Source organism: Dermacentor silvarum, chromosome 2, assembly GCF_013339745.2.
Source record: "Dermacentor silvarum isolate Dsil-2018 chromosome 2, BIME_Dsil_1.4, whole genome shotgun sequence".
Lineage (NCBI taxonomy): Eukaryota > Metazoa > Arthropoda > Arachnida > Ixodida > Ixodidae > Dermacentor > Dermacentor silvarum.
This window is the reverse complement of record NC_051155.1, coordinates 157106695-157130938: the sequence shown is the minus strand read 5'-3', so window position 1 is coordinate 157130938 and position 24244 is coordinate 157106695. Positions and strand designations below refer to the sequence as shown.

Genomic DNA, 24244 nt, shown 5'->3' with positions numbered 1-24244 from the left:
GTTTAAATAGAAAAGACCCAACACATCTAAGGCTTATTTAATGTTCTTGCATGAACGCAAAACACTTTATATTTAGTCATGCTTATTGTGTTGATCATTTAAAGGTTTAAAACTCTGTACGCTTTCGAAACTGATTTTATCGGTCTAAAATTCAACACCTGTAAGCACTTTATATCGCCGATGATATTAAATACTCTTGTTCATTCAATGTATTGGTAACAAAATTTGCACGCCTTGTAGGCTCGATAGGACTTGTGATGTTCATGTTTTACATAACAAACTGGAATAATACCAACAGGTGGCAGCATCATTAATCCTTGTTTGCACTGTTGTTTACAGAGCCATGTAGTCTAATATAAAGCTCAAACGTAAGGTTAATAGTAACAGAGGTATAAAGCTACAGGTTGCCTCACTTTCAGTAACCACTACCTTTAAGATACCATCCGTGCATTCATGAATTCTAGAATATTCTTAGACATGCCGAGGTGAAGTCTATATCTTCCGCGCCAGTTTCAATGCGAAGCAAGTGCATTCCAACGAACGTTCGCCTCAAACTTTCCCACACGAGTCACAGGGGAAAAGTCGGCGCTCTATACCCAAGCGTTAAAATAACTTGTTTTATGCGTACATTCACTTCATGGCGCCTTAAGATAAAGCAACAATTTATACGACGATAGCTTGAATGCAAAAAAGCTTGACGAATGCATACAGAGAATGTGTAGCAAGGTCGTAGGCATCCTAGAAAATTTTAAAAGGGGGAAAAACTGATTAAAATGATTACGAAAACATTTGATATGCCGATTTTCTCCAGGCAGAGTGTCGCATACTCGTCGCATCACACCCTCACCGCGTCACACCCTAAAATCCCCCCCCCCCCCCCCCAGCGTCACCGAGAGGAGGAGGGAATGTAAAAGTACTGGCAGGCTTGGACGTGCGTATGTACGAGCGACTTGTGAGGAATACCGACGAAGGCTGTACCAGAGCGAACGCGCATGGACAGTGCAATGCGTCGAGACTACTATATAAGGTGCCGGCTCGGCGACAGTAGGCTGCCACTTCGTTTGACCACTTCGGCGAGGGAACCTACCAACCGGTCACCATGTACACCAAGGTGCTCGCTTTCGTATCAAGTTTCAGCATAATACAGTGATGCCATCGGCGACTAGAGCCGGTTAGAAAGACGGCTGCTCACCGGTGAAGTTTCTCCGTCCATTAACGATGCCGTTTGTGTCGCTTCGTTTCAGATCATCTTGTGCTGCCTTTTCGTCTACGCTGCTGCCCAGCAAGCCAGCCTTGACGGCGTAAGTACCCTTTAGCCGCTGCTCCCAACCGTGGCTAGAAAGTTAGCTGGGCACGAGGCTTTTACGGCCAGCGCAGTTAGTGATGGTGCTTTGGATATGTGGAAAAATTATCGCACAATGGTTTGGAAGTTATCAATATCGCTAGAACATATCAATGAATTCTACTTTCGTATATCTCTAATTTCAGACAGGATGTTGAAGCTGTAGTATCAGTAATCCGCGGCAGTTTCCTGAACTTGGAGAGTCCTCACACTAAACAGTGTCTCATGCACGTTTTAGGTAGTTTTTGCTCGTTCCGTGCAACATCCAGCAGCATTACGTGCTTTGCCTGTGTAGTACAACTCCTACATTTAAATGCGCTACTTGCATTTCATTTGATATCATTGGAGCGAAAGAATCCGCTCACTTTTCTTGTCTTGTTTGCTGACGAAAACGAAGGAATGTATTGCATGGCTCTTCGCTAAACATCATTGAACTCCACAGATCAACAGTCGTTCTCCTCTTATTAAACCTAAAAAATCCTAATGGTACGCGAAATTTACCACTTAATATAATCGTCCTTTCAGGCCATATTCTGTATGGAATAGAGTCAAGTTTTCAAAAGGCGAAGTTTTCTGCGACGTCGTCCTTCACGTAGTGCAGGAAAAAATCAACAGAACATTTCGGGTGGATCTGCGGTTTGGCTGCAGTCGGCGCAGCATTATTTAACGTAGGCACGGCCGGTATACAACGTTCTCGGTTCTATAGTGTATGAACAGCGTACGAAGCAATTTTGGGAACTTGTCTTCAGACAATGCAAAAGCTTTGTATACCGAGTCCAGAGAGGAGATGGGCTAAGCGAAGCAAGGGAGAACTCAAAAGCGACTATGCTGTCGGAACTTACGTTTCGTTTTTCTTTGCGTGACTAAAATTAACTGTGAAGAAAAAGCAAGCCACGTGCTGAGGCCAAGAGAACATCTAGCAGCAGTACGTGCTTTGCCTGTGTACCACGACTCCTGCAATTTAAATGCGCACTTGCAACGCACCAGCACAGGATTGCACCCAGCCCGTTATTCCGAAGGCCAGCGACTGAGGATCGCGCGTGGCACCGTTAACGGTACAGAACAGGTCTACTGCAATGCGGCAGTCTTCTTGGAGAGATCGAACGACCACCACGTGGAGAGAACTGTGGCGCGCTGGATACTTGGAACGTGGAGAAAGGACCCGATTTGACGGCGAATGCGAATTTAAAGCTTCCGCTTCTTCGAAAGTAGATTATTCCTACCGATGTATATCAACTGCAGCATCAAGTAGATGGCGTACCCTGTTTTAAAGATTTAGAAGTACTATAATAATATCCCACCTAAAACAGCCAATTATTTTTCAAAATAATTCTTAAAACAGGTACCGCCACCGAATGTTAGGACCGTTTGCATCCCTAAAGGATGCACATTCTACAGCAAGGTTTGACGTGGCCCCTATAGAAAAAGGCGCTGTACTTTGTTGTGCTACGCCGCGCAACATTTATTTGACTTCACTACTGTCCCTTCTCTTGAGAAGCATTCGCTAAGTTTCTGTGTGTTCTATATTTTTTTTGTAATGAGCTTCTCTTGATTACATCACACGCCCCGAACTTTAACTTAGTGTTTTCACTAGCACCTCCAACTGCCGGAGCCCCGTGAACTGAATACTAGCATTTCTTCAGCATTTATGAAGCGCTTGCAATTAACTACAATCCGCCATACACAAGATGAATTTTTTTCACCTTGGGTGCTACATTAGCTGCCTATTATTTTCACATTTAATGGCAGTAAATATCCTTCTGAAATAGAGAAAAATATACGAAAGAAATGAGAAACTCAAGGAGGTTAACTACAACAGAAAATCCGGTGTCTTACCTTACAATGGAAGAACAGAATGAGAAACAGTTTAATTAATGCTTTAACAGCTTTGTTCTGTTCACTACGCTATTCGGTTACACAAAGGACAAAAGCAAAGAAACTGACCACATGTGCGGCACTTTAGCAACTGTTTTTATGCTCTTTAATATATTGGAATAACTTAGTTCGCCAGGTAATGCTGGGAGGCAAGGCTTATTTACCTAATGCATCAAGTGCTTACGTGTGTTTTGTTATAGCTGATGAAGCGGGACAGTTAGACTGCTTTCACTGGCTAATTTCTTTCAGTACGAAAGTAAGCTTTGCCTATATTTATCACATACCTGTGTCAAACATTTACAGCGGAAAAGCAACTATTCCTTCATCAAGTGAGCTATAATAACATCATTAATCAGTAAAATTGTATTAGGATAATTGCACCAAGAAGAGAGAACCAATGACAATGACTTGAACACATATCTGGTACGCTGACAATAAACGAATAAATGATTTTCGCTAGTCCTTGCATAAGTGTGCGGGCGTAAAACAACAAGGGTTTGCTTCTCTATCCACCTTTGCAGCCACCACAGCCATACAGCTTCAGCTACGACAACACCGACGAGTACGGCACCCGCATCTCGCAGCAGGAGACCGGTGATGAGAACAACAACAAGGTCGGCTCCTACAGCTACACCGACCCGAACGGAGTGACCCGTACCGTCAAGTACACCGCCGACGCCGACGGCTTCCATGTTGTGGTCGAGACCAACGAGCCAGGCACTAAGACCTCCAACCCAGCCGACGCCCAGTACGTCGCCAACCCCATCGAGGTCGCCCCAACCCCAGCCGCCGCCGTCGTTGCCCAGAAGCCCGTTGTTGTGCAGGCCGCCACCCCAGTCGTTCACGCCGTGCACGCCGCCCCCTTCGCCGTCCACGCCGCTCCAATCTCTTACGCTACTGCCCACCACGTGACTCCAGTCGCTGTCTCTGCCCACCCAATTGCCATTGCTCACGCTCCACTTACCTACACTCTCGGCCGTGCCAAGAGCGCTTAGGGTGTTTTAGAATGTGCAGAGTAGAAATGTACAGGATTACAGGTGAACGCCCGTTGAATTCTGAAGCAAACGTCAAGGTATTCGAGTCGAACAAGCAGAAGTATTTTTGTTAAATTAGGTTTTCTGTTACTTTTCTTTTTTGAGAGACTTTAAATAAAAACAAACTGTTACACACACGTACTGTATTTTTTACTTGACCTCTGCCAACTCGCCTCAACCCTTGATAAATCCGGGGCTAGGAAATGCTACGTAATGCCCAGCCCAATGTATTGATTCCACTTGTGTAGAGTGACACTCTTAAGGAAACAGGAAGGCGCTGGTTTTCTACTGCTCACCTAAGGAATGAATTTACGAATGTATGTCTACAGCGTTCAATACATTTTTCATAGCGGCAGGCTTAACTTTATTGTATTAAACATCTCATCCCTATATCAACCACGTATTTAAGGAATTTCATCGAATAGCTTCAATGAGTTGCTATGGTAGTATGATTTCGGTGCGTGATTGTCTTGTATTCCTGTTGTGAACAAACGTTTTTTTTTTCCATTGGATGCTGAAAAAAGCAAAATCTTTGATAAGCTCCATGCCAATGAATACATTTCCTGAAAAGTTGTAGGTATAATTATGGAGGAGAGGTCTCTAAATAATTATGAAGGCCTTGCGCATGTATTCGTAACTTTACTCATTTAATTTAAGAAAGAGAGGTCGCATGAAGATGAAGACTTCAAGAGACCAATAGTGGTCGAACGAGTGAAGCCGCAGCATGGAGGACTAATGTTTAGACCACAGAAGTTACCTTAGCCAGCACAAGAACAAGGTTAGTTATGCTAGACAATTTATTGTTGTAAGTGTTCCAAATGATGTGAAACATCACACAAAAATGTACGCGCACTGACTCCGTAATAAAAAAATGAAGCATGTGACCAAGAAAGCGGATTTTCTTTACGCCAACAGCAATGTTAGCTAACACCTGCCACTCCACTACTATTCATGCATAAATCGTTATGACCGCATGCCCTAGTGACAAGTTTCAGTTACGTATGTTCTTTCTACCATTCCACCAGATGCTAGTTCTTTCTCAAAAGTGTTATGAAGTTCTTACTGCGGCATTCAACGCTATGCAAAGCATTTTGCAGGAAGAGGGCTTTTAGTGCTCTTTCAGAGTAAGCCGTGTGTTAACATATGGCGCAACAGTGTTTGTAAGGTGAGCAAGTGTGTGTGTGATGACAACGACATGAGGACGGTTCGACGACGACGGCAGCAACATCACCATGACGACAATGACATCTAAATGACGACGACTACAACGAAATTATGACGACACGCAATAGATATGTAATAGAAGATAACACGCGATGTTTAGAAAAACTGTCAGCCCTTCCACTGGGGCGGAGATGGAAGACCAGTGAAGCTCTACTATGGTGGGAATTATGTATTTCCAATTATTACTATTGAGATGTGATGGTGCAATAGATTATTTGAACTAAAAAATAATTAGAATTATATATGATCAGGTGGTTTTTATTTACTTAGTGCTTTATGGTCGCTACGGTACACCGCCATAGGGTATACGGCAAAGGTTGGAACTTTCTTTATAAACACATCACCAACGTCGCGCGCGTTCGGTGCGAACGCAGGGCAACACCACTGCCCTCGACCACAGTTCTGCGCGTTTTTTGTGTGACCGCACACAACCGCTGTGAAAACGTTGGTGGGAGCAAGCCCGCCAACAGCAGCGAGCGAAGGTTCATGCGGTGTATCACTTCAACGGAAACTGAGCGGCGAAAGCACAGCGCATACAAAGGTAGGAGCCGTGTAGATCGCTTTCAAGATACGGTGCGCGCGGCCGCCCGGCGCCGTGCAAAGTACAAGTTGCTCGCACAGCAGAAGCCGCAACCCCTCCCTCCCGCGCTGCCTTCCCGCTGTCCTCCTTTCGCATGGAAGATTGAGTCGCGAGTTCCCCTTGTGCCCAGTCGCAAGATACGCATTTGGTGCAGCAGCTAAACTTCCTCTCCCCTCCCTCCCTACCCCCCCCCCCCCACCCGTCTAGAGCGCTGCACGGGCTGGGGCTTACCCGAAAGCCCGAGCCCGGCCCGGCCCGTGCGCCGGGTCGGGCCGGGTAGGTATGATGTACAGGTTCTTGTTTCAAAGCAGGTCTCTGAGCAGGTCTCTGAGAAGACCGAATCAAAGGACGAAGCCGTTTGGTGGCACAGCACACAAAAACATTTAATGCAAGCAAGTATGGAAAGCAACCTTATACGTACAACCACACAAGGAAATATTCACAGCATGCTACAACTATAACTCATACCAGCATGATGACAGACTGAGAGTCAAAGCTATCTCTTTGGAGATGGTATAACGAAAACATAACCAGAGACAGGGCTATGGAGTTATGGCTACCGCGTGAGAAAGTTCGGCGCGGATGGGTGGCGGCAAGGCGGCGAGAGAGGCGGCATTCGTCTCACCAACGTTTCGGCGTTGCTGAGCGACGGGCAGGAAACCGGAGCGCAGCAGCTCTGGCTTGTAGAAGGAACGCTGGCGGCGTGGCGGCACGGGCAGTTGGAGGTGGCGTCGTGGCCAGGCAGTTCGGTGCAAACTCAGGCCCGTGGCCCGACTGTTTGCCTTCTGCCTGCGGGCTCACGAGTTCGCCGGCCTCGGGCAGCCATCCGTGGTCGGGTGGAGTGGCGACGTCCGGGAACTGGCTGGCAGGAGACCCCGGCCGGGTGAAGTCGTGGAGGCTCGGGTCCGGAACCCGACGGCCTCTCTTCAGCTCCCAGTCCGGTGGTCCTCCTTCACCCGGCGTCGCTTCCTGGAACTCTCCTCTTCCGCCACTGCCTCGTTTTTCTTCCCTCTGGTCCGTGTGTTACTTTTGAATTGGTTATCTTCGGGCTCTGTGGGCATCGGTAATTGGCCCCCGTGAGCGCCGTGGTCCTTTCCAATTCGGTGGCGCTTGGTTTGTTTGCTTTTCTTTGTGCCGTGGCGCCTCGTGCTTGACGCTCTTTGTCGTCGTTGTCATCTTGCGCTCACCTTGTTAACGTTCACACGCGCACAATTCACTAAACCACACACCACAGTAGGGCAGTTTTGTCATGGGCTTCGGCCGGCCTCGGGCACGGCATGTGCTTTTTGACCCGGGCTCGGGCCGGGCTCGGGTATTTTGACGCGGGCCCGGGCCGGGCTCGGACTTTCTACTGGTGAGCATGTAACGTGCAGCGAGTTATCCTCGCGCGTCTCGACTTTGAAAAACCTGCTGTCCCGGCGCAGCTGGAAGCTAGCAGTGCTACTCCTGTGTACTTCCCTTTTCCTCTTCCGTCGTATTTTGCGCTGTTTGAACAGAATGTATAAGTCCAAAAAGACTGAAGTCACCTCTACCCAAAGGATTCCATTGTATTCCTTACCTAAATCAATGTAATTAATGCTTTCAGAGTGGTGTAAGCGCGTTGCTAATTCTTCAAAGGCGAATTGGTAAAACGATGAGTGGTAAGATAATTCGTCACGCGGCTGAAATATGGCACGGCGTCTATCCATGATTGCACGCATGTTCTCGCCTAGCAGCAGCGCATTACGCTGCATAGAACGAGAAGCTTTCCTTCTCCATTTACTCCATCCATGTGCTGCGCTCACGACCGGTCGTGGTTGCGCTTCGGCTAGTATGTACTAGAATACCGTTGAGTGGGACGAGCGGCTGGGGCGGCGCATGTTTTGCAATGAGGCGTCCGACGTGGAAAAATACTGTGGCGGCGCTGCGATAGAAGTGCATTAGGCCGCATCAAGGTCGCGCTGTGAAAAACTGCTGGCGATACTGCTCGGCAGGGTCATTCGTACTATACATTGCGCGCTGGTATTTGCGTTCAGACCGATCAACTGGCGTTCATAATTGAATATGATATGTTTTATTGCGATAGCAATTATATGGACACTTGAACCGGATTTCTGCCGTCGGCGTCGCCGTCGCCGTCGCCGTCGCCGTGAGGTTCCCTATAGATAAAATCTTCGCCGCGCGCCGTATGCCCGAGAGGAAGCGTGCGGAGACGCGCGCTATCACGGAGAGCGAACGCACTCAATCTCCCACGCGCAAGCAAGGAAGCAGGATGATGATGATGATAAGTGGTTCGTGAGGGAAAGGGAAAGGTTGGCGCTATCTTCTGCAGCCCTTGAGGGAGCACGGCTCAGCGCCAACGGGGAGGGGTAAGTGGGAGCGAAAGAAGGGATAGAGTGGAGTCGCCATGGCTGGGCGAAGCAAAACCGGCAGGCAAAGGCGGCACGTATCAGGCCGAGATGGAAGGCCTTGGTGTGCTGCAGAGTCTGCAGGGGTGTTGTGCCAGGCCGGTCAGGCCCGGGGTGGGGTGGGAGGCCGTGAGGCCTTCCCGCTTGTAGAAATGTCCTTAGAGGCGTGCGGAGAGCCCTGACGAGTCAAGGAACTCCACGACGCCTCGAAGTGCAGAAAGGTGGTGTCGGCCGGGGAAGAGGAGATCTTCCTCCTTGCCAGAGGGGAGGCCCAGGCGGCGGAACTCCTGCAGGAGTGGGCCCCGCTGCTGGAGGTACGCCGGGCAGGCCAGCAGGAGATGTTCGATCGTCTCCGGCTCCCCGCAGGAGCAAGGAAGCAGGAAGCCAGCGCCGGAGGGAGCAAGGGGGGGGGGGGGGGGGGGCGCACTTCTCTGCCAACAACAGCGCTCGTCGCTCGCTCGCACCGTCTCTTATCTCCACACGGCTCTGACCTTTAAGTGCATTCGCCGCTCAGTTTCCGTTGAAGCGATAGACCGCACGTACCTTCGCCCGCTGCGGCGTATGCTTGCTGCCAGCGTTTTGACAGTCGTTGTCTGCTGTCATTCAGTGTGATCTCTTCGTGTTTGTGCGCGCTCACACCACGCTTGTTCATTCAGTTCGTAATAGTCGGGCCACATTTTCCAACGCACGCTACACACGCAATGCTGCCCGGATCGGCAGTGCAGCGCTACAGGTGTGTCCCTTCGCACGCGCTGCCCACGGGAAGCGCTTCTCATCAACACCGACCGTTTCACACGCGCCTTCTCGTGGTCATCGAGTCTCTCTTCATGTCGGTCTACTTACGCCGCAGCACACCTGCTTACTTAATCAGCTCATGTTTACTACAATTCATATTGCTACCAAAGCCGCTCACCTTACTTCGTATGACATTGCTGTGTTGCTATCGCATTCATTGCTTCGCCCTTAGGGCGAAACTGTGACATTTTTTAGGCTTTAAGAAGAAACTCCTTTCATTCTCTTGATTTTTTTAATGCCGCTCGGAGATCGTTTTTGGTCTCGGGCCGGGTTCGAGCCGGTTTCGAGCCTGGCCGGGCTGGGCTCGGGCCTAAGGTAAAGGGCTGGCAGCGCCGGGCAGGGCGGGTAACTGTAGATTATTTCCGGGCCCGGGCCAGGCCCGGGTCTCGCCAAAGGACTTTTGGTCGGGTTCGGGCGGGCAGTCGAACGTAAAAACGGGTCCGAGCCGGGCCCAGGCTGAAAAAATTGGCCCGTGCAGTGCTCTAGCCCCCGTACCCCCACGGCCTTTCGCGCGACGGTAGAAGTGGCGTTTGCCCTCCGCCGTGGGTTTGCTCCCCGTGACTCGCGCGCTTTCACTCGCACATACAGCATACAGCCAATGAGAGTTTTTTCCTACATCCGGACGCGATCATCGAAAACTGAGTCCTTAACAGCTTCGCCGTAAAAATAATAGAAGGGAAATTCTCTGAATAAACTGAAGTTCTGTTATTATTTTTCATCCTGGAGACGAAAATTATTAATGTTACGTTTCGTTACTAGTCGCCGCATCCTCACCCGCTTGTCACGCCGTGCAATATGTCACAGGCAAGACAGACGTATGGCGCGCCCTAGACGGCGAAGGGGGCCAAATCTACCGGCGTCAGCCCGTACCGTCAGATGCAACTACGAGGGTTCACCGTGAACGCACTCCACCCGCATCACCGGCTACCTAGCTACAGCTGAGTTAAGAAACCGAGGAGCCTCATGTTCGCCGTAGCCAGTCCTTCAGCAACACTCCAAGGCATGATAGGCCCTTTAGCCCTCATCTGCAAACCTAGAAGCAGCATTGTGCAGTGGCACAATGTAACGCAGCCGTGACCTGGCTGCCGACATATTTGCAGTGCCGGACCAAGAACTACTGACGTAGACGGGCTTAATGACGGCTACAAAATCACGCTCTATGGGAGACAGGAGCCGACTACTGTCCCATCAACGGAACCTCCCCCTGCCATGTGGATGAAGGTGAAGTCCACAAGAGATGGGCCTCAAATCGCGACAGCTGGAGGTCACTTAATGCCAGCGAATTGGACCTTTGCAATCCTACGGCACTGCTCGCGAGACGTTATCCTGGGCATAGACTTCCTGATTCAATACGGGGCAATCAAGGAGCTGATATCAAGATAAACAATGCTGGGGCGTTATTCTGCAAGAGTCTACCTAGTGGACTGTCCATATCGCCTTTTCAGCGACCGTTGATTCGCTGCTGCTTAACGTGCAGGAAGGTGCCAGCCTGTCTCCTTCCTGCACGTCAAGCAGCAGCGAATCAACGGTCGCCGACATGGACAGTCCACTAGGTAGACTCATACAGAATACCGCCCCTGTTCGCTGTATACGTCTGCACTCTGAATGCACTTGAAAATCAAGTCAGCATCCCGCTCTTCTAGAATCATAATATCAGTCAACGAACAAGAAGTCACATGTCACGAGATGCCTCATCAAGAGTGATCAATACCTGCTGCTCAACGTGAAATCTGTGCCGCCAGGTGAATCACTCATTTTTGTGGAGGGAAAGCGAAGGTGATGGTACCAAACTTATGAGGAGCACGAGGACATTAACAACGGCACGGTGCGCGCACAGATGTAAGACATTTCTAAAGACCGGCAATGCATTGGCTCTCACAAACTCTGAGAGAACCCCGCCACTTATCTCGAATGCCCAAATTCATCGATCTATGTAAATTTAAACATCCATTTTTGTAGTGCTAAGATAAAAGAAGAACAGCTCCAAAAGATTGCTACTAGGGTACAAAGGCTACTTTTCGTCTTGGTTACTGATATGACAAACATCAATTCTAAGCATCGCTTATAGAATAAAAATGCGCTCGACCACTCCGTCAAAGGCCATACAGAGTTCCGAGACGAGGACTGGAGGCCATAAAGCAACAAGTTGATGAAATGCTGCGTGTAGGAATAATCCAACCATCCAAGCGTCCGTGGGTGTCTTATCTAGTTTTAATAAAAAAGAAGGATAGAACGAAAATATAAAAAAGATAGAACGTGGAAGAAAGTTTTCGCATTGATTATAGTCGCCGGAACAAAGTCACAACATATTGCCACGAGACAGTGAAGGGGCTGCTACTGTCGGTCGGACGAAGACGACGGCGACGAAGTGGCCAGAGGCGCGCGACAGCCTTGCATCCGTCGCTGCTGCTTGTCCAAAACCTTGTATATAGCCATACTCACTCCCTAAATAAACGTTATCCCCGTAACATCTTTGGTGGAGGTGCGGGGTAAACCTGTCAACGTGCCGGCTCCGTCAACCAAGCACGGAACTTCGAAGCGGTCGCCGTCTTGGTTGCTCCGCGATGACCAGTGAAGTGTCGACGGTGCAGCAGCCACCGGCTCCTGTGATTCTTTTGCACCCACAAGACCCGGGAACCTTTTCTGGCACAGATGGCTTGGATGTCGAAGACTGGATCGACATGTACGAACGCGTCAGCAACCGCAACAGGTGGGACCCCACGGTTATGTTAGCCAACGCGATATTCTATCTGAAAGGGACGGCACGCGTGTGGTACCGGACGCATGAAGAAGATCTTACAAGTTGGGACGCTTGCAAGGCGAAGCTGTGTGAGTTGTTCGGCAGATTATTTGACCGACAGCAGGCCGCTAAAAAGGAGTTGGGATTTCGTATCCAGACGACCACTGAATCGTACATTTCATACATACAGGACGTCCTGGGCCTTTGTCGAAAAGTTGACGCACAAATGGCCGAAGATGACAAGATTTCGCATATTTTGAAAGGAATAGCCGACGACGCGTTTAATCTACTGGTGTGTAAGGACTGTACGACGGTCGACGCCATAGTTAAGGAATGCCAGCGCTTTGAACAAGCGAAGAGTCGCCGCATCACCCGCCAGTTCCTTCGGCTACCTAACACTGCCGCCACATCATCATGCGAAGACCCACCGACGCCTGTACCGGCTACAGCGTCAGAAGATGTAACGCGTATTGTCCGCCGCGAACTTGAAGCTCTAGCTCCTACGGCCGTTCTTCCAGACGGTCAGTCAGCCAACCTGCCCACCGTGTCACTCATAAAAGCAGTCGTCCGCCAGGAGTTCGCGAACATGGGATTATCATCGGCCGTCTGTTCCGTTCGTACATCCGAACGTACCCCTGCAAATGTCACCCAGAACCAGGTCTACCCTTCGCGCTACAGAAACCCGGCTGACTGGAGGACGGCAGACGACCGACCCATATGTTTCAACTGCTCTCGCGTTGGACACATTGCCCGTCACTGCCGCAGTAGCTGGTCGTCGCCTTCAAACTGGAGCACTGGATCTTCGCGTCGTCCTGGAGGCAACATTCGACGGTTTTCCCCTCGCTCTGATCCACATTTTTCCGATGCTTCCGATGCCGCCGCTCCACACTCCAGGTTTAGCCGCTCACCGTCCCCACAAGGCCGTCGATCTCGATCGCCGCGACCATACCGGTCATCGTCCCCTGCACGGCCTGGCACCTACGCTCCGGAAAACTAAGCCGTGCAGCTCCCGGAGGTGACGCTGCATCAGTGACCCGATATACAAATCCTCTGTTGACTGTATCTACGCGCCGAAACCTTCTGGACATTCAAGTGGACGACGTTACCGTTACGGCCCTCATAGACACCGGAGCGCAGATTTCAATAATGAGCGCTGCTCTCCGTACTCAGCTCCGCAAAGTGATTACGCCCGCAATTCAGAGCACAGTACGGGTCGCTGATGGCAGCTCGTCTGCCGTTCTTGGTATGTGCACCGCCCGAGTGTGCATTGCTGGCCATCAGACCATTGGTTTGTTTGCCGTGCTTGCGCAGTGTCCCCACGACGTGATCCTCGGCCTAGACTTTCTCTCGACGCACTCAGCCCTTATCGACTGCTCCACAGATGTACTTCAACTGGAGCTCCCTTTCGTCGCCCACGTACTATCGGACACTCCCAGCCGCTTATGTTCTGTCGAGTTCCTCCACCTGCCACCGCAAGCCTCCACGTACGTTCCATTAAGTCCCTCTCCTCCTGTGTGCGATGGTGAATACGTTGTTTCCCCGATTCTCGACGTGGTCCTGATACACTCTGTCGTTCTCCCGCACACTGTGGTTACCGTACGCGACAACAAAACCTGCCTGCCGCTTTTGAACTTTGGTCTTTCAACCCACGTGCTACCTGCTGGCATCGCGCTTGCCACCATGTCGTCGTTGCAAGAATGCGCGATTTCTGTGTTAGCCGTCGACGGCCCTCGAACTGTTTCCGGCTCTCTCACAGCCACCTCGTCGCTATGTGCCAATTTCGAGAAAATGATATCAGCCGACCTTTCGCATACGCAAGCAGAAGATCTTCGCCGGGTCTTGCTGTCGTATTCCGATGTCTTTGATCTCGAAAATCGCCCTTTAGGCCAGACAACAGTTGTTCAGCACTCCATCCACACCAGTGATGCTCAACCGGTTCACCGGCGCCCTTATCGCGTTTCCGCTGCGGAACGCGCCATAATCCAACAGGAAGTCGATAAAATGCTGACCAAGAACATCATCGAACCATCCTCGAGTCCTTGGGCCGCTCCTGTTGTGCTGGTCAAGAAAAAGGACAACACCTGGCGATTTTGTGTTGACTATCGACACCTAAACAAGATCACGAAAAAGGACGTCTATCCCTTGCCCCGTATCGACGACGCACTCGACTGTCTTCACGGCGCCCAATATTTCTCATCTATTGACCTTCGCTCAGGTTATTGGCAGATTGCTGTTGACCCACTGGACCGCGAAAAAACCGCATTCGTAACTCCCGATGGCCTCTATCACTTTAAAGTGATGCCTTTCGGCCTTTGCAATACGCCGGCCACATTCGAGCGCATGATGGATTCGCTTCTTCGTGGCTTGAAATGGTCAACCTGCTTGTGCTACCTTGACGATGTCATTGTTTTTTCGCCAACATTTGACAGCCATCTTCAGCGCCTCTCCACCATTCTCGAGGTATTCCGCAATGCCGGTCTCCAACTCAACGCCTCAAAATGCCGTTTCGGACGCCGTGAAATAACCGTACTTGGCCATCTCGTCAACGCGACAGGTGTCCAGCCCGATCCTGAAAAAGTTCGCGCCGTGAAGCATTTTCCTGTACCTTGTTCGGCCAAAGACGTACGCAGTTTTATAGGATTGTGCTCCTATTTCCGACGTTTTATTCGTAATTTCGCCGACATTGCGCGTCCCCTTACTGCGCTCCTCAAAAAGACGTTGCTTTTACATGGGGCTCACCCCAAGCTGCTGCCTTTTCGGCGCTTATAGATGCCCTGACGACTTCCCCTATTTTAGCACATTTTGATCCGACTGCACCGACGGAACTTCGCACAGATGCCAGCGGCCATGGAATCGGTGCCGTCCTCGCTCAGCGTCAGAGCGGCCACGACTGTGTTATTGCGTACGCTAGCCGCCTCCTGTCCGCACCGGAGAAGAATTACTCCATCACGGAACGAGAGTGTCTTGCTCTTGTCTCTTGTTCTTGAACGAGAGTGTCTTGCTCTTGATTTCGTCCCTACCTGTTTGGCCGCACCTTTACCGTCGTAACTGATCATCACGCCCTCTGTTGGCTTTCTTCGCTCAAAGACCCTACAGGACGCCTTGGTCGTTGGGCTCTGCGCCTCCAAGAATACTCGTTTTCAGTGGTGCACAAGTCCGGTCAGCTTCATCAAGATGCCGACTGTCTCTCACGGCATCCCGTGGATTCCCCTGACGTCTCCGAGCAAGACACCGACGCCTGCGTCTTGTCTATCTCGGACCTCGTTAATATACGGGATGAACAACGCCGCGACTCGGCTTTACGGTCTATCATGGACAGTCTCAACTCCGCCACACCCGACCCTTCCCTCCACTTGTTCTTCCTTCAGGACGGCACCTTATACCGCCATAATATGCATCCTGAGGGCCCTGAACGCCTCCTTGTCGTGCCTGCCCATCTGCAGTCAGATGTCCTTCGCCAGCTTCACGATGAGCCCACTGCTGGTCACCTTGGTGTCACCCGCACTTATGATCGCGTCAGGCGCCGTTTCTTCTGGCCTGGTCTCTATCGCTCCGTCCAACGATATGTCGCTAGCTGCGACAAATGCCAGCGCCGCAAGAGGCCAGCTATGTTACCTGCCGGTCTGCTTCACCCTATAGACATTCCCGCCGAACCATTCTTTCGTGTTGGGCTCGACCTTCTTGGTCCCTTTCCAACCTCGACATCAGGCAACAAGTGGGTCGCCGTAGCGACCGACTACGCGACGCGATACGCCATTACCCGTGCCCTCCCAACCAGTTGCGCTACGGATATCGCCGACTTTCTCCTTCATGACATCATCCTGCATCATGGTGCTCCTCGACAGCTTCTGACCGATCAAGGCCGATACTTTCTGTCTCGCGTCATCGATGACATCCTTCGTTCCTGCTCTACCCACCACAAGCTCACAACGGCTTATCACCCCCAAACGAATGGACTCACAGAGCGCCTGAACCGAACTCTGACCGATATGCTTTCCATGTACGTCTCCGCCGATCACCGCGATTGGGACGCTACTTTGCCGTACGTTACTTTCGCCTACAACTCGTCCCGACATGACACTACTGGCTACTCCCCGTTTTATCTCCTGTATGGACGCGAACCTTCCCTGCCTCTCGATACTTTACTTCCTGTCAGCTCAACCACCACGTACGTTCGCGACGCCCTAGCGCGCGCCGACACAGCTCGCCAGATCGCACGTGAACGGCTCACAGTGTCTCAGGCTTCCCAGAAAGCCCTGTATGATAGTCGCCACAGAGACGTTTCTTACTCCCCAGGCGCTCTCGTGCTACTGTGGTCTCCGTCCCGCCGCATCGGTCTCTCCGAAAAGCTATTGTCCCGCTACGATGGTCCTTACAGGGTGCTACGTCAAGTAACCGACGTTACGTATGAGATCGAGCCAGTCACCGCACCAGCGCTGTCTACGCCCCCAACCTCTGCTATCGTGCACGTTGCGAGACTTAAGCCATACGTAACTGGACCCTCTGGTCTGTCGTAGCAAGCACCGGGTCGGCGCTCTCGCCCCGGGGGGGTAGTGCCACGAGACAGTGAAGGGGCTGCTACTGTCGGTCGGACGAAGACGACGGCGACGAAGTGGCCAGAGGCGCGCGACAGCCTTGCATCCGTCGCTGCTGCTTGTCCCCAAAACCTTGTATATAGCCATACTCACTCCCTAAATAAACGTTATCCCCGTAACAATATATATACCCACTCCTACGTTAGATGACGTGCAAGACAGGCTCTGCAATTTTAAGCAGTTTTCGTAGATGTATCTCAAGTCTAGCTGTGGCCAAATTGAAGTGGGCGAGACGGACCGAGAGAAAACGGCCTTTATAACTTCGAAGGGTGATTCTGGTTGAATGTAATGCCATTCGAACTTTCTTAGGCACCCGCGGCATTATAGCGTGCGATCGAATAGGTATTTTTGCTCCGTAAACTTCAGACCTGTCTACTCTACTTAAATGACGTTATCCTCTTTCACGCTAACTTCGACGACCACCTGATACCACTTGGAAGAGTACTCGATGCAGGCAAGTCCTCCGGACTCATTCTTAAGCCGGAAAAGTGTGTCTTTGCTTACAAGCAGGTTCTTTTCATGGGCCACGTTGTCACCAAGCATGGAGTCTATCCACACCCGCAGAAAACAGCTGCCATCGATAAAGTGCCACAGCCCGTCTAGAAAGAAAGTGGTACGCAGATTCTTTGTCCTGTGTGCCTACAAGTCCCTCGTCAATAAATTTTCGCGCACCACACGTAGAAGCATTTCAAGAACTGAAACGACCCCTGCAGCAACATCTATGATAGTCACATCTACCAGAGGTCTCGTTATGTATGCGGTGAAGAATCTAACACTGCCGAAAGTATTCATTATTAACTCTTCCTTCAGCAAAGGAAGAAAGACAACCAGCACTCAACCGACTATGGTAGCGGCGAGCACAGTGGTTAGTTGTCGAATCGAAACTGTGTAATCAAGTCTGTCCGCTATTTGCAAATGTCACTTTAGATTCCAGAGTAATTGCTGGCGCTTACGTACATTCGAGAATGTACGACGCTATTGGCGTCGCGTGTAGGATCTGATCGGACAAGAAAGCCTCTTTGAAAAAGCAATCGCCGACAAGATTTTTAAAAAAATTTGATGCAGCATTTACGTTTTGCGCTGGGCGATACCTAGCTAGCAGTGAAAATCCGGTGACAAACTGGAAAAAAAATGTACGCGTAAGAATAATAGCGTGATGGATCTGCTCCACCGTTCCCTGATTTGTCACTCCCCACCACTTACACTAACTAAATTTTCACTTCCAGTACTGCTCGCTCTTGCATAGCTGCAGGTCCGCACTTCAACACAGAAGCAGTCCACGGCAAGGCAGCCCGCTAAGTGCGCCATCTATGAACACCTGCGCATTTGTTGCCTGAGTACTGGACCTGCAGGTTGTGTCTACCATCCACATCGCCATGCAGGAAAGGGTAACCTCGACAACGCTACGAAATATGGCGTTGCTCCAGTCGAACCCTGAAGCTGTGACCGCGAAAATTCCGCTTGACCAAGCAAGCTCCATGGGGTTGAGGGAGAGGGGAGGGTATATTGGGTATATTGGGTATGGGGGGGGCTTATGTTGCCAGTTGAGGTGCTGCACAAATGCAGTTGTCGCGACCAGAGATGGTACGTGTTAAACATATGTCGAATAAAAGAAAATCCCACCGCTTTTTTTTGAAACCTCTGGGACCATCTGGAGATTTACTTTAGAATAAATGAAAGCTAAGTTATAGGCCCCCGGAAGTCGTTTCGAGTGCATCGAGCACGCGCTTGTTTGGGAACTAAAAAGTGTGCCGTGCCGTTTTCTAACAACCTGCCCTGCACGTAGGATCAGATTACAAGCGCTTACACTCTCGCGGATGGTGTCGGATAGCCAAGAATTTCACAACATAGTGAATGTTTCTATGTGCGAAGAAGACTTCATTATTGAGCTGCGATCGTTCAAAGCTATCTATATACGATAGCGCCAAGTCGAATGGTAATTGTGCCTTAAATTTTCTCCAATGTGACACAATATTTACAAGAGCTGCCAATTGCAGCATGTGTCAGTTTCATTTCACTGCTTCAAAATACAACTTCATTTAATAAAATAACTCCATCTGTTCTTCTTCAAAACACTACGGGACAAGAAAAATGCTCTTTAATTCAGTAGTTCCCTATTGTTAGAGCCTAAGAAAACAAAGTACAGCGCTGACCAACTTCTCTTTCCTCTCCTGAGTACCATCGCCATATAGAAGTTGAATCTAGAAAGATCGTTAATTAATTATGCTACACAACTCGCGAGCAATGACGTTATAGCTGCCCTATCCGCAAATATTCAACTTCTCAGTGAATGCAAATGAGTACTAAAACTGGTTACTTGAGAGCTAATGTTCTAGGAAAACGATAAAGAATTGAAAGCCCGCCCCACTCAAACGCGCAGAGCAGAACAAAGCAGTCTTTTGGGACAAAGCGTAACAGCGTTGTAACAGCGTTTTTAGCGAACATTTAACTCTGTCTGATTGGCAAATGCTGCCACGAATATACACACGTCCTCCTTAAGCACGGCATGTCATCTGCAATTCTACACGCGCACGCGCCGGAAAGATTGGCTGCACTGAATAGTAATTCGCGCCTCACAAAAATGGTGCAGGCCGAGCTTGTTCTCGTTGCACCGGAATCCATATTATTACCATACCGATCGCGTTGCCGCCGGATTTTGCGACGACAACGGAGATAGCGAAATATCGGTATGGCGCATCTCTTGACGAAACAAGTTTCCGGGTGGAGTTTATAATACGAATCATCACGAGGAGGCACGTCGAAATGCGTGCGCGCTGCCAAAGTGCGCAGCCACTGCTGGACATCTCCCACATGTCCTCTCCACCCTTCCTCGTGACTCTGTCCTCTGGCCCTTCTTCTTCGGTAGACACTGGTGAGGCGACATGATAGCCCTGCCACCTGGAAGAAAAAAGCAAACCCTTTCCAGGCGATTTGGTGGAGGCCATTCGGTCGAGAGCATAAAAAGAAAATCTAAAGAAAATGTCCTGCTTGCTCTGGGATTCAGCAGGATGTTCACGAAGCAGGGTATAAAAACGTGCACGGGTTCAGACGAAACGCCAAACATCCTTGTGTCACGCAACGCGGAAGCAGAAAGACCTTCGGACTTTGGTCGCCAGCGGTCCTAAACAGACCACCCCGCCATATCTTCTCGTCACCATGATCAGCAAGGTGCGCCGCCCAAAATATGGACTATGCCGTTAAATAATGTGTGGTGTGTGTGCCCTAGCAGAAAAGTGTCATACTAGAAGAGACCAACGGAGCCATACACCTCATATTTGTAACGTCGCGTGTGTGCCGTTTCAGGTGATTCTCTGCGGCCTGCTGGCCTATGCAGCCGGTCAAGCCCTTCAAGGAGAGCTTGTGAGTATATAAGTAGCTGGCCTCAAGTCTCAGTTTAATGCACAGTGACATTGTTGCAAGGAGCTCAACAACCTTTTTGTTCTTTCTTTCTTTTAGTATATGCTCAAGATTGTACGGTATAAAATAGGGGGCGGGTAAGAATACAATGAAATGCGTGCGCAAAAGTATAACAGGGAAAAAAATACGTCATGCTCATCTTCGACTGACGATATCTGCTTTAGCGGTACTAAATTTGGCGTTTTCTTTTACAGCGACAGCTCCAGGCAGATAAGTAATAGTAATGAAATATTGATAAGAAGCTTTTGCGTGACTTTGCAAAATTTCAACCATATGATGATGGTCGATCCGCGATGAGATGTAGTTGTATGTTAGGGACGTAATTAGGCTACCATGCTAATACTAATTTTGATAATATTGTAAGGCAGCAGCACAGCTGTTGTCTCGTCGCCTTTATTTGGCTGAGCCACGCGCTGCACGAAGACGACGCGCACAGTGATGATGATTATGTACAGGTGAAGAAGATGAAGGATTAATATTTTGCTCACACTAATTACCCCTCGCGCGAAAGCGGCCAACCTGGCCGCTGGTTATAGCGGTGCGGTACGTCGTTGGAAGGGCTTTAGGCGCGAAACGTGGACAATTTCTGTGCCACGGCAGCGGCATCGGAAGGCGTGACAACGGGAGTGACGCGGTAGTTCACTGGCGAAGTTTGCTCTACAACAGTGTAGGGCCCTATAAAACGCGACTGAAACTTGTCGCACAGGCCAGGAACTCGAGTGGGAGTCCACAATAATACTTCATCGCCGGGGCTGAACTGAACGACGCGGTGAAATGCATCGTAGCGAGTCTTCCTATCCTGTTGACTTGCCTCGGTGTTGAGGCGGGCGCAATGGCGACACGCGGCAAGGCGAGATATTGACTGCTCACTCACTGACGCCGACGATTTCACGGGGGCATCAAAAAAAGAGACGTCGAGGAGAGAGGTCGGTTGACGCCCGTAAACTAGAAAGAATGGTGAGTAGCCAGTAGTGCGCTGTGCAGCGGTGTTGTAGGCAAAAGTCACGAATGGCAGGATGGTATCCCAGTTGGTGTGGTCAGCGTTGATGTACATGGAGATCATGTCAGAGAGAGTTCGATGGAAGCGCTCTGTGAGGCCATTAGTCTGAGGATGGTAGCTGGTAGTCGTCTTATGGATGGTGTTGCATGTGCGGTGGACGTCCTCGAGTAGCTTCGACAGAAACGCCTTGTGCTTGAAGCTCTTCGCGGATCAGAGCCCGAATCAACGTGCGCAAATCGGCATCCGAAGAAGGTCGCGTGTCACAGACGTCTGGCTGTAACCGGATGGCTTGTAGGGTATCCAGATGCTGGCAGGTCGCGATGACATCGTCTACGGTGGTGGGGTTTTTAACTGCTAGTGCGTTAAACGCAACGTGTCCAATGCCTTTTAAAATGTGTCGAACGCGATCGGTCTCGCTCATTGCCGCGTCGACGCGGCGGCAAAGGGAAAGGACGTCTTCAATGTACGAAGTGTACGTCTCCCCTGGTTGTTGCATGCGCGCATCGAGCTGCCGCTTTGAAACTTCAGAACGGATGGATGGCGTTCCGAAAATCTTCCGGACTTGGTGCTGGAAGGTGGTCCAATCGGGCAAGGCCCTCTCATGGTTAAAGAACCACGTCTTCGCGACATGGGACAGGTAGAAGGCGACGTGGCGAAGTTTCTGAGTGTCGTCCCAGTGGTTGTACTCACTCACCCGGTCATAGTTCTCCAGCCAGTCCTCGACGTCGTCGCGCGGGAGACCAGAGAATATAGTGGGGTCACGCTGCGGGGCGGTAACGGTCCACACGGAGGCGGCTGGTTGGGGGGCAGCGGGGGTGATGCCAGAGGCTCCGGGTTGCGGTACTTAGGTCATGGCAGTGGACAGGCGGAGCAAACGGCGACCCGAACGAAGCTCCAGTGGAACTCGACGTCGTAGAGGTCTAGGGGATCGAAAGCAATCTCCACCACTTTGTAAGGCAGCAGCACAGCTGTTGTCTCGTCGCCTTTATTTGGCTGAGCCACGCGCTGCACGAAGACGACGCGCACAGTGATGATGATTATGTGCAGGTGAAGAAGATGAAGGATTAATATTTTGCTCACAATATATCTTAAGATGGAAGCCGCTACACTGAGAGGAAAGACGTATAAGTTGCAAAGATATTTTCATTGATGTAAGACTAGGCGTGCAATTGTAATCGAGTATGAACCCATTGAATTTATGCAGGTTAAACTTCTGTGTCCCTACAGATGTTGCAAAGTCCTCCGTATGGATGTTTGCCATCAATATTTTGCTTCGAGATTGTTTCTACTGGAGGGAATTGCTTTTGCCGCATTAAAACATTCCGCTATCGAATATTGTAATAATGTCAGCGTTCAGTGGGTATCATGGCACACATACCAAAGCGCTCGAGCTTACCTGCTTCTTCGGATTTCACTTGACCCTCACCCAAAAATCATGGGAAAACAGCTGACAAATCACGTTTGGTTAAAGTAAGCAAGAAAGCGCAGATGTTCGCGTTCTTACCATTGCGTTTTCACCTCTTGTTTTTTTTTCTCTCTCCCCTTTTTTCTCACGTCACATCCTCGTCATAGCCGGCTTCACCATACAGCTTCAATCACGACACCACGGACGAGTTCGGCACACGCATTACCCACGAAGAGACTGGTGACGAGAACAACCACAAGGTCGGCTCCTACAGCTACACCGATCCAAATGGCATCACCCGTACAGTGCGCTACGTGGCTGACGCCGGTGGATTCCGCGCCACCGTCGAGACCAACGAGCCGGGCACCAAGACTTCGAACCCGGCCGACGCCCCGTTCCTGTCCAACGCTGTCGAGCCGCCTCCAGCCCCGCCAGCACCCAAGCCCGCCGCCGTGGTCGTCAGGCCCGCTCCCAGACCCGTGGTCGTCCACTCCACCCCTGTTTTCCACGCCGCTCCGGTTGTTCATGCCCATCCGGTTGTCCACGCTCTTCATGCCACACCGGTTACGCTGCACGCTGCGCCAGTCGCCCTGCACGCGGCGCCTATCACCATTGCTACGGCTCACCACGCACACCCGGTAACCGTGGCCGGTCACCCGATCGCCATCGCCCACGCGCCGCTGACGTACACCCTGGGCCGTGCCAAGAGCTAAGTGTCGTCCGCCGGTCCCGGGTGTCTCCTGCTTCCCGCCTACGGGTGTTACGTGGTCACGCTAAGTCGCTACTGGTTGCGCCAGCCGTCTGTGACGTGAAGATGGGACGGCGAGGATTTTGGCTGTGCTTTCTGATTGTTATTTCTGGCCTAACGTTGTTGTCTTCTCGGTCCGAGTGACAGTCGATGTGTACGAAATGAATGTGATCAAGTCACAGTTTAACCTCATTGTACCTACTTGTACTAGTTCCTGTAAAATCTTTTTTTTTTTCTAGTGCGAATAAGTGTTACCATACCCATGTTACAGGCTGTTAAGATATTGTGGGTCACAGTGACGCTAAGGACGCACTCTTTCGAAGCCAGGATATAAGGTATAATGCTTGATGAGCAGCCATATCAGCCGCAGTGTTATGCAGTAACGAATAAATTTAAGAATAATTCTTCTTGGGAATAATATAACTTACACGCATACAGATAAAAAAAGCGTGCACTCCAACGCTTTCTTTCGATTTTTTATGTTAGTTCGTGCCTGCCTGCTTCTGCGCAAGGTCGTTTAAAACAGTTGCGCGTGGTGCGAGTCGGGATACTGCCTTTATGCCTGCTACAATGTATTGACACGGCTTAGATAAAAACCTAAATTAGGATACGCTTATTGTGACACAATAAATAAGGCTTGCTAAGTTGCAGATTTCTTGAACTATTTTCCTATGCCTTTTTTAATATTATTAGTCTGTGTACGGGTTTCGTTTGTGTAAGCTGTAGATAGCTGTATTATCTGTCCTGCGCAGTTTCTTTCATGTTTGAGACCATTGCATACTTACGAACGCTTTATTCTGATTGAAGCGCCCGTCTCATTGTATCGAGTGTTCAAATTTTTAGCTTGTATTAAAAATTGATTTTTGAGTATGGCTCTGTGTGATATCTCACTTATCAATCAACGTCAAGTTTATTTTTTGGTGTAGGCTTATTTTTATTTGTTTACTCGTGTTGTTCTCTGAAATTCAGCTCAACTGATCCATCTACGTTTAAAATTGGGCTCTTCTTTTACGGTTACGAGCCTAGCTGTAGAGCCAAATTTAACCCTTATCGAATTCCTGCCTCTCAAATATGAACTTGAGCTTCCGCACAGATTCGACGA

At 50.1% G+C, this 24244-nt stretch overlaps 2 protein-coding genes across 2 annotated transcripts; both read left to right on the top strand.

Moving 5' to 3' along the window:
• Window positions 1–989: 989 nt before the first annotated feature.
• On the top strand, window positions 990–4394 carry LOC119441148 (cuticle protein 16.8). The gene is made up of 3 exons (XM_049663119.1): window positions 990–1111; window positions 1245–1301; window positions 3739–4394. The coding sequence occupies exons 1-3, from the start codon at window positions 1100–1102 to the stop codon at window positions 4210–4212; spliced, it is 543 nt and encodes a 180-aa protein (XP_049519076.1). The 5' UTR covers window positions 990–1099; the 3' UTR covers window positions 4213–4394.
• A 15150-nt stretch (window positions 4395–19544) lies between these two features.
• LOC119441147 (cuticle protein 16.8) lies at window positions 19545–24008 on the top strand. Its single transcript, XM_037705828.2, has 3 exons — window positions 19545–19740; window positions 19876–19932; window positions 22562–24008. Exons 1-3 carry the CDS (start codon window positions 19729–19731, stop codon window positions 23105–23107), a joined length of 615 nt encoding a protein of 204 aa, XP_037561756.1. The 5' UTR covers window positions 19545–19728; the 3' UTR covers window positions 23108–24008.
• The last annotated feature ends 236 nt before the right edge of the window (window positions 24009–24244 follow it).